Genomic DNA, 10015 nt, shown 5'->3' with positions numbered 1-10015 from the left:
AGATTCCTGACTTGATTTTTAGTTGTTTGACCCCTAGAGTTAAGGTATGCATTCACCTTGAACACTTCATCTTTGTTTCCAAATGCAATGACTTCAGTTTTTTCCTTGTTTAACTGAAGATAGTTCTGGCACATCCAACTATTAATTTCATCAATGCATTGGCAGAGGGAGTCAATTGGGCTGTAGTCATTTGGAGATAAGGCTAGGTAAATCTGGGTATCATCAGCATAGCTGTGATAGGCAATTTGGTTCTTTCTCGTTATTTGACTTAGGGGAAGCATATACAGGCTAAACAAGAGCGGTGCAAGAATTGACCATTGTGGGACTCCGCATGTCATGGACGTCCACTTAGACTTATGCTCTCCTAGACTCACATAATAACCTCTCCCTTCTAAGTATGACCTGAACCATTTGAGTACCATCCCAGAAAGCCCGACCCAGTTTTCCAGTCTCTCTAGTAGTATGTTATGATCGACAGTGTCAAACGCAGCATTGAGATCTAGCAATACCAGCACCGATATTTAGTCACAATTTAAGCGAATATCATTTATTATCTTAATGAGTGCTGTCTCTGTGCTGTGATGCGGTCGAAAACCAGATTGAAAATTGTCCAGGTATCCATTTGAGTTTAAGTATTTGTTCAGCTGATTAAATGACCTTTTCTATAATTTTACCTATAAAAGGAAGATTAGATATTGGTCTAAAATTGCTCAAAATGGTGTTATCAAGATTGCTCTTTTTCAGGAGGGGCTTTAACAACTGCATTTTTTAAGGAGTTTGGAAATGTCCCAGAAAGAAGTGAGGCGTTCACCACTTCTAAAAGATCTGCTTCCAAGCAGTTAAGCACATTTTTGAAAAAAGATGTGGGAAGTGTGTCAAGATAGCAGGTTGACGATTTTAGGTGCTGCACTATGTCTTCCAGAATTTTGCTATTAATTGCTTCAAAAATCGACATAGTATCTTTTTGATATTGTGGCCTAATCTGTCTGACCTCTGCATTACTTGAGGATGTGCTAATCGCCTTCCTGATATTGATGATCTTCTCAGAAAAGAAGGATGCAAACTCATTGCATTTGCTGTCTGATAGCATTTCACTGGGAATCTGACTTGGGGGGTTTGTCAGTCTCTCAACAGTGGCAAAAAGAGTAGGAGTGTTATTTAAGTTACTGTTTATAAGGTTTGAGAAGAAATTCTGTCTAGCTATGGCTAGTTTCACATTAAAAGCATTAAGGCTGTCTTTGTAGATGCTATAGTGAATTTTCAAGGTCTTCCGCCACATCCGCTCTGCTCTTCTGCATTGCCTTTTCATAGTCTGAACTGCTGTTGATCTTCTCCAAACTGATTTCTGTCTGTTTGTTTTCTTACTGATTATTATTGGAGCAATATCATCAATAACGAGGTACACTGGGAAAAGCCTGTCAATTAAATCAACTTTATTGTACCAATAAGCTACTAGAAGCTGTGCATTATAGCATTATTTCCCCATCTAAGGTTTTTTTCACCCGACTAAAGGCATTTTTCTGTATGAACATAAACAGCCATTAACTGTGGTAAAATCACTCTAACACGTCTTCATAGCCTCTTTCTGTGTGCTGGAGGTATTCTTTGTTTCACCCGCTCCCCTGTGCTGGATGCTGGTGAAGGTGAGCTTCTTGAAGTCTGTGCCAGAGCCTCAGGGGTTGTGACCTTTGTCTCTCTCTTTCTGACATCTTTAGCTCACTCACTGTGGTTGATCTGCAGTTGCCCTGCAGCTGTGAACCCCCCCCCCCCCCATTTCCCAACAGCCCCCTCTTCAAAGGCCACCAGAAATGTGACAGCTGGCAGAAGAACTTCTCCTTTCATTAAGAGTGCTCACTGAGCCCTGTTGTTGATCGCGGGTAACTGGTGGTGTGTTGACCTCGTGCCACGGAGCATAAAAGAGCTTAAAATGGATTCACACTTAACTTATGTTGGAGTTAACATATCATGGGTTAATGGCACGATAAACCCTTGCGCAAAGAAAACCTATTTCCTTATATATGAATGATCAATATATTAAATTATATATTGATAATGGTATATTTGAAATTATACTGAATAATATATTGTGTAATTATATAACTATATATTGAATAATACATGAGGAATTGCCTCTTTCATATACTGAAAAATATGTGATAATATTACTTTACTAAAACCAGATTGAGATTAGAACTATTGGTACTAAAGGCAAAGGTCAGAGAGTGACCGCCGTAACTAACGCATTTCTACAGAATATTGCCGAAGATTCATTTCCACTCTCAAAGTTGAGGAAATTGCCCAGACTGAACCAGAAATCCTCTGAACTTCATGTTAAGAGAGCTGAGAGTTAATACAGAGGTGGAAGTCAGATTTATCTGATTTTGTTTGATTAAAGCCACAAATTCTTCACTGTAAATTCTTTATGAGTAACATGCCGAGTGTACTATAAGTGTTATTTTTAATTTAACATTTTACAGCTGTAATATGAACTCACATAATAGCAGAATTATTACCTTCTAGTGACCTCTGACCTGTAAATAAAAACGGGGCTATTTTATGTAATCAGAGAGAGCTGTGCTTAATTACCATACAGGAAACAGTTTTGATATCCCTTAGATTATTACTGTAGATACACACATGCTGTGAAATATCAGCCACTGTAATGATCATGAGAGACCAACCCTCATATTTACAGGTACAGTAGTTGTGGGGAATCAGGAACATGGCTATAAAACAACACATTCAGTGTTATGGTGTGCTTTTTTTGAACATATATAATTGTTTGAAAAGACTGAAAGGGTGAGTTCATAGCTTTCATCAAACAAGGTCTAAAAAGCAGTACAAACATCCCAGCCTCTCATTAGTGACCTCTTGGCTTTTACTCTGCTGCCTGGGTCAGAGCTTATGCAACGGTGCATTGACTGAAAACATGTACATGAGCGCCACCTGCTGGGAGGACACGAGACATATACATTTTCTAAGGACTAAAAATGAACCGATGTTGATGCATATGAAGGAGCGTGCACACTCTATTTAATTAATTGCTTTAATATTCAGTCTGTGAAGGGTCATACTTAGACTTTAAAATACTAAATACTAATAAATAAAAATGGGATAGAAACAGAGTATATATCCCCGGTTTCACAGAACACAGACAAGGCTTAAACTTAGTCCCAGACTAAAATGCATATCTGGGCTGTTTTAACTGAAAGACTGATCTTAAAATAGGTCTTTGTCAGTGCCATTGATTTGTCTCAAGATACAAACTAGTAATGTTTATTTCTAAGGCACGTTTATAAAATCTAATTAAATGTCCAAATTGATCTATGGACAAATATGGCTTAATCTAAGCCCTGTTTATGTTTGGTTCTTTTTTTGTGTGATTGACAAAAATATGTCATATGTCATACTGCATACCGTATTTACATGGGCATGTTGCCATATGGGCTAAATGTTTAAAAAGCTTTTCAGTTTACTACAATTTAATAATTAAACCCTAAATTATGTTGACCAAGAGCAAAGTTTTGTTATTTTTGGATATTAACTCTTACAGTTTTATTAATTATTTTATGTTTCATAATCGTTTTACAACTTACCCCATTCAGTGTGACTATGTATAGGTCTATATATATATATATATATATATATATATATATATATCTGTGTGTGTGTGTGTGTGTGTGTGTGTGTGTGTGTGTGTGTGTGTGTGTGTGTGTGTGTGTGTGTGTGTGTGTGTGTGTGTGTGTGTGTGTGTGTGCGTGTGTGTGTGTGTGTTTGTGTGTGTGTGCGTGTACAGGCAATTGTATTTTATTTTTGGGAAATAACATCGGGGTTTTTTGTTAAGTCTTTGTTGATTAAATTATTGCTTTATGGGTGCATTGTTTTGTTTTGTTGTGTGCGTGTAGGGGTGTGTTTATATCCATCGCTATGACGTAGTCGCGCGCGCATGTGATTCAGACCCAGCTAATGGATGTCAGAGATGTGAGCATTGTTTGTACTCTTCGAGTACTCTGCAGCGCCGATGAGTACAGGGTTTTTATTTTTTTAACTCTCCCATTTCAAACTACTCTAATCCCTGTATGCTCCGATTTCTCCCTCTAACCTGAGTCCATTTCGTCTTAATCGGAACCGGCCATGACCGTGGAGCAGAATGTCCTGCAGCAGCACTCTCAGAAGGTAACGCGCGCGCACACATACACGGCTTGGCCCAGTCCGTTTCGTCTCGGCTCGGTTAGTTTTGTGTTACAAACAGGTTTATGGGCGCGTTGAAAGTTCCATTGGTTCGGTTTGATTGCTGAGGCCTAGTGTTCGCATCACATTAGCCGCGCCTCACGTTTCTGTTTTTGCTTATATTCGCTGGACTATTTGTGTTTACACACGTATGCGTTTTAAATCAGTTAAACAGTTTAAAACAATAAACTACTATACATAAAACAGCATAAGTTTGCTAAACTCAACGTTAATCAGTCGCGTTTGTCCTAACATAGTAAAAGCTACTAAACTTCCCCATCAAAACGCTCTTAAATCTCACTAAATACCCAGCGAAGTCTGAGTGTTCAGAAGTGTTATGGTGTCTCATGTGACTTTGGAGTTTATGTTTCGTGTAGCGGTTTGTTTATGTTCTGACACCCACACTGCTGCTTCATAACATTTATTCATACTTTCGTCCTTATGTTTGTAAACATTCGCCGTTTCATGTTGATTGAATCGTGGTTTTGTGTTAATCTGTTTTTAAACTTGACATTTTACCTTGTTAGTTTTTATGTCGATTTTAACATTATTTCACTTGTTTGTAAACATCAGGGCTTTCTTTTTCTTTGATTTCAATTTCATCTATTTTTATCTATGTTTGTTTTTGTCATTTTTAGCTTTTAAATGTAATATCTTGTTTGTAAATAGGCATTTGATGTGTTGTTTTTTATGGTGTTATTTGTTTGTAAAAATTAGGCTTTTCTTGTTAGGCTTTTCTTTTTCTTGTCTAGTTTTTGTAGATTAAAATGGAATCTGTATGTCTTTTTTGTAGTGGTTGTAAAGTGCTCACCGAGGGGCTGCTTTGGTTTTTAATAGAATCATTTAAATTTTGTTTAATAGGCAGATAATTTATCAGAGTATAATGCAGTTACTGAAGAAGTGATCTTAATTAAACTGAACTAGTTACAGCAGGTGGTGGGGAATGTAAAACTATGTATTTTGCATAAACTGAAAGTGCACGGGCTGTAAGTTTCAGCAGCCCTGATTTGGCTACAAGCTTGTGTTGCTTTATCGTGTTACTGTTGAGAAATGTGTGTTACATAGCCCATCTCAGGGAGGGGTGTGCCTCCTTCAGAGGGTTGGGACATGCATGCACCGCACATACCACGTATCATGTCATATCTTGAACGTAAAGCATTAAAAGGTCAGTGCATTCGTTTATGTAATGATGTCACTATCTTAGACCTATTATGGAGCAAGCAGAAGAACATTTGTATAAGATTCAGTAGAGCCCAAAGCAATGGTTAGACGAGTAGAAACCGATCAGTCATGCTGTTTTTCAGTCTTGGGAGGAGTGCCGTTCCTCCATCTTCAGCCTGGCACAAGTCTGTGTTTGACTCATGCCATTCCTGAATGCAGCCAGGACTGAGATAAAGGGCTAGTACTCTCGGTTTCCCAGCCAGAGGTGTGAGATGTTGTTCTGTTTGTTGCTGAGTGGTGCTGGTGATTTGGATCCTGGTCTTGCAGAGTTGGACTCTTTAACGTTTGATCCATTTGGCAGTTTATTCTGCCAAAAAAAAAAAAACCACTTAGACAGGAAGAGACATGTCAAATGACCAAAACTGGTTGTCTTGTTTTTAAAAGTGACATTTAGTAGTGGGTAAATTTTAGAACAAACAGGTGTGCTCATGGATATTATATTTATCTCCCCTGGGATATTGAAATGACATAAAATTTTAAGTAAATAAAAATAAAGCACTAGAAAGGATATTCAAGCACCACAACATTAGAATGTGCAGTTCCTTTATTTTTATTTATTTATTTGGTTTGGAATTTGTCCGTTTTTGATGTTTAAAAATGTGTTTCTCTTGTGTTTTTCTCGTAGCACCAGCAGACATTACTGAACCAGCTGAGGGAAGTTACTGGAACTACAGATGTTCAGCTGTTACAGCAGGCACTGCAGGTGAACCATCTGTTTCATTAACTCTCTAACTAACTAGTATAATATAATATAACAGATTTGGTAGATGCAAATTTGATGTTATTTGCTCAAAGACAAGTAGTTTCTTAGTGCATGTAATGAAAGTTGTTCGAACATCTGTATTTGTGTCCAGGTCAGTAATGGTGACCTAGCCGAGGCGGTGGCCTTTCTCACCGAGAAGAACGCCAAGGTCCCACAGCAAGATGAAGCCACATATTACCAGACGGCCCAAATCACCAATGATCGATACATCAGTGTGGGCAGCCAGGCTGACACAAGTACGTATTTAAATCTCAGAACAATGATGGGCCGGAATCCAGGGGAAGGTTACACTGCTCTGTGGTGCAGTACAATGAAATGCCATGGCGCCAATGCAATCTGAATGAAGAACCAGCTGTAAATGCTTTGTTTCTGACAGCAAAAATGATTTATTTACTTTAGATTTCAGTCTGTGCTTTAGTGCCTGAACTTAATAAGTTTGATTTTAAGATTGATTCATTATCTTCTAAACTGCAGGAGTATATACGCACTGCTGTGTCAAACCAGAGAACTAATATTTATTCCACACGTCCTTCTGAAAGGAAAGATATGAGACATCATGTAACTCGTAACAGTGGGAGTTTTGGCAGCTCTCTTATAACTACATGCATGTCATCTCAGGGAGCCAGACCTTTTAAAGAGCAAGCCTGCCACTCCTCCCAGCTTGCTTCAGATGATGAGGAAACAATCTCTAGTCCTACTGCTGAGAGAATGCTGATGGAGGGAATGTTAGTTTGGCATGCTGCCTCATGTTTTTATTGAAACTCTCGAGATACGCTTAAGAGATATTCATGTGACAGTGTTATAACCTCTAGGCCATGCTGATTTATTGGATGATATTTAACAATTTAGATGTTCTTGACATTAGCTGTTTCACAAAAGTGTTCAAAATCTAGTGAATGCCTGATCAGTTTTTAGGTTTTAAAATATTTGAGTGAAAATTGTGTAAATGCTGTGTAAAATGAATGTTAATTTAAAGGATTAGTTCACAGAAAAATGAAAATTATGTCATTAATGACTCACCTTCATCTTCGGTACACAGTTTAAGATATTTTAGATTTAGTCTAGAGCTTTCTGTTCCTCCATTGAAGCTGTGTGTACGGTCTACTGTCCATGTCCAGAAAGGTAAGAAAAACATCTTCAAAGTAGTCCATGTGACATCAGAGGGTCAGTTCGAAATTTTTGGAAGCATCGAAAATACATTTTGGTACAAAAATAGCAAAAACTACGTTTTTTTCAGCATTGTCTTCTCTTCCGTGTCTGTTGTCAGCTAGTTCAAAACACTGCAGTTTAGTGATATCCGGTTCACGAAGGAATCACTCAATGTAACCGGATCTTCCATTTGAAATGGTTCAAGAAGATCCGGTTACATCGAGTGATTCCTTCGCGATGCTTCAAAAAATTCGAACTGACCCTCTGATGTCACATGGACTACTTTGAAGATGTTTTTCTTACCTTTCTGGACATGGACAGTACACACATACCGTACACACAGTTTGAATGGAGGGACTGAGAGCTCTCAGACTAAATCTAAAATATCTTAAACCGTGTTCCGAAGATGAACGGAGGTCTTAAGGGTTTGGAACGACATGAGGGTGAGTTATTAATGACATAATTTTCATTTTTGGGTGAACTAAACCTAACTGTGAAGATTGTAATATTTCTTTATAAATTTTTTCTCCTATCCCAATTCAATATGTGGAAACAAGTCAAATTTATTTATATAAAAAATATAAATAAATAAACAAATATATATAAATAAAAAAAACACACATCATTTGCTAGTAACCTACTTTGTTTACTTTCAGTGTTCCTATGATTGTTTCAGATGTAATTGATCTCACTGGAGATGATAAAGATGACCTTCAGCGGGCCATCGCTCTCAGTCTGGAGGAGTCAAACAGGGCCTTCAGGGAGACTGGCATCACTGATGAAGAGCAGGCTATCAGCAGGTGGGGTTTTAACTGTACTTTTAACTTTTGTCCTGCTGAATATTTTGTATTATTGTAGATTTTAGTACAGAAAAGTGTAAAGAGGCAGGAGTAAAGTTGGTGTCTATGTGCTTCAGAGTCCTGGAGGCCAGCATTGCTGAGAACAAGGCCAGCCTGAAGCGCACACACACAGAAGTATGGAGCGATTCACCCAACCCTCACGATAGGAATAGGCAGGAGAACTGTCCCGTAGGGCTGAAGAACGTGGGGAACACGTGCTGGTTCAGTGCAGTTATACAGGTCCGTGTCAGCCGCTGTGATTGCTTTACAACTGGAAACACATTTGCTTATTTAATGAACTGGAAAACAACAAATGACAGTTTAATTAATTAATTTTAATTGTGTCTTATTTTAATTTTATAATACTCCAGACAATTTGATTATGGTAGTCCCGCCTGTGTTGCAGATCTGAATGAAGTCGAGTGGCCTTGTTATGCGGTTATTAATGCAGAGATACAGCTGTATCAGTGCTGTTAATTGCATCAGCATATTTAATTCAGAGAAGATGAAATGGAACATGTGCATCTAGATTTTGCTAAATCAAATTTAGAGCACTGGAGTAGATGAAATATGCCAAGAAACTAAAGAAACTTTTTTTTCTGAAAAAAATTCATAAGCAGCAAATCAGTATATAAGAATAATTTCTTATATGTGTCACTGAAAACTAGAGTAGTGGCTGCTAAAATATCAACTTTGCCACCAATGGAAATAATTATTTTAAGTTTAATAGAAAAAAAATGTTTTTGTATCAAATAAATGCATTCTAAACCTCTAAAAAACAAAAAATATCTTACCGACCTCAAACTTTTGGTGTGTGTGTGTGTGAACAGGGTGTTTAAAAATATAAAAATAACCACTTTGGCACATTCAAAATTATCCGTGATTATATTGTTTTCTCTGTTAACAGCCAAAAAAAGACACAGTGGTGAAATTGTATGGTTTGTAATTAAGTGTCTTAATTGCTTTTATATGATGCTGGTAATTGCAATTGCAAATGTATTATTTTTTATTATATTCATTTGTTACTACATTTAATATTAATTATTACTGTAATTATTTATTACTACCAAACCACATTAATATTGTACTCCTATTTGTACTGGCTTTTTAAAACAACTTTGAAGGTGACTTCAGGTTCTACTGAGGCCTGATTGTTTGTGTCTGTTATGCGATGTCAGAACATGAACCATGTTGATAGTTGAGTAATGATCGTTGAGTACTGTCACATGCTGTTTACCTCCTGCGTGTAACCTGACTCGTGAAGAAGCCCCCGCTCATGTAAGAACAGCAGCTGCTCTGGCACTCACAGCTCTGTGGATTTATAGATCTGGACAAGGAGACACTAAATGTGGGAATCTGTCACCAAAAACAGTCCGTCAGTCATTCACACAATGAAACTGGAGTGACAATTCAACTAAGCGTGAGAAAAATGCCAAATGCATTTAGGGGGAAACACATGCAGTCTTTTTATTTTGTCTAACATATCATCTCAGGGTTGCGTTAATATTAGAGCTGGCACACACTAATCTCAAATACTGATATTTATCTTTTTATCTATATGTTTCAGTCTCTTTTTAACCTGCTGGAGTTCCAGAGGCTGGTGTTGCATTATTCGCCCCCTGCACGAATGCAGGACTTGCCCCGCATTCAGAAGGTGAGATTGCCACCCGATACCCAGCTCACATGCCCTAAGAATCCATTTCTCACCGAGACACACTTCCAGCAACTGTGACCTTGTTTGAGCCTCAGCTGCATGCTGTGATATTATCGTACTGTTACAAGCACTGGTTTTCATCCATCTGACTGGCCTGTG

The 10015-nt window shown here is 37.9% G+C and overlaps 1 protein-coding gene across 3 annotated transcripts in view; it reads left to right on the top strand.

Annotated features, from left to right (window-relative positions):
• Window positions 1-3935: 3935 nt before the first annotated feature.
• LOC132132669 (ubiquitin carboxyl-terminal hydrolase 25-like) overlaps window positions 3936-10015 on the top strand; it is a 28873-nt gene continuing 22793 nt past the window's right edge. The window contains exons 1-6 of one of the 3 annotated variants that reach the window (XM_059545132.1): window positions 3936-4176; window positions 6077-6154; window positions 6306-6450; window positions 8040-8163; window positions 8280-8442; window positions 9770-9856. In XM_059545132.1, coding sequence (XP_059401115.1) covers window positions 4135-4176; window positions 6077-6154; window positions 6306-6450; window positions 8040-8163; window positions 8280-8442; window positions 9770-9856 — 639 coding nt within the window. In that variant the 5' untranslated portion in view covers window positions 3936-4134. The remainder of the gene's footprint in view (window positions 4177-6076; window positions 6155-6305; window positions 6451-8039; window positions 8164-8279; window positions 8443-9769; window positions 9857-10015) is intronic. The other 2 variants (XM_059545133.1, XM_059545134.1) reach the window with 2 other exon arrangements.

The sequence above is a fragment of the Carassius carassius genome, chromosome 49 (genome assembly GCF_963082965.1).
Source record: "Carassius carassius chromosome 49, fCarCar2.1, whole genome shotgun sequence".
Taxonomy (NCBI): Eukaryota; Metazoa; Chordata; class Actinopteri; order Cypriniformes; family Cyprinidae; genus Carassius; species Carassius carassius.
This window is presented reverse-complemented; position numbering and strand designations above follow the sequence as displayed.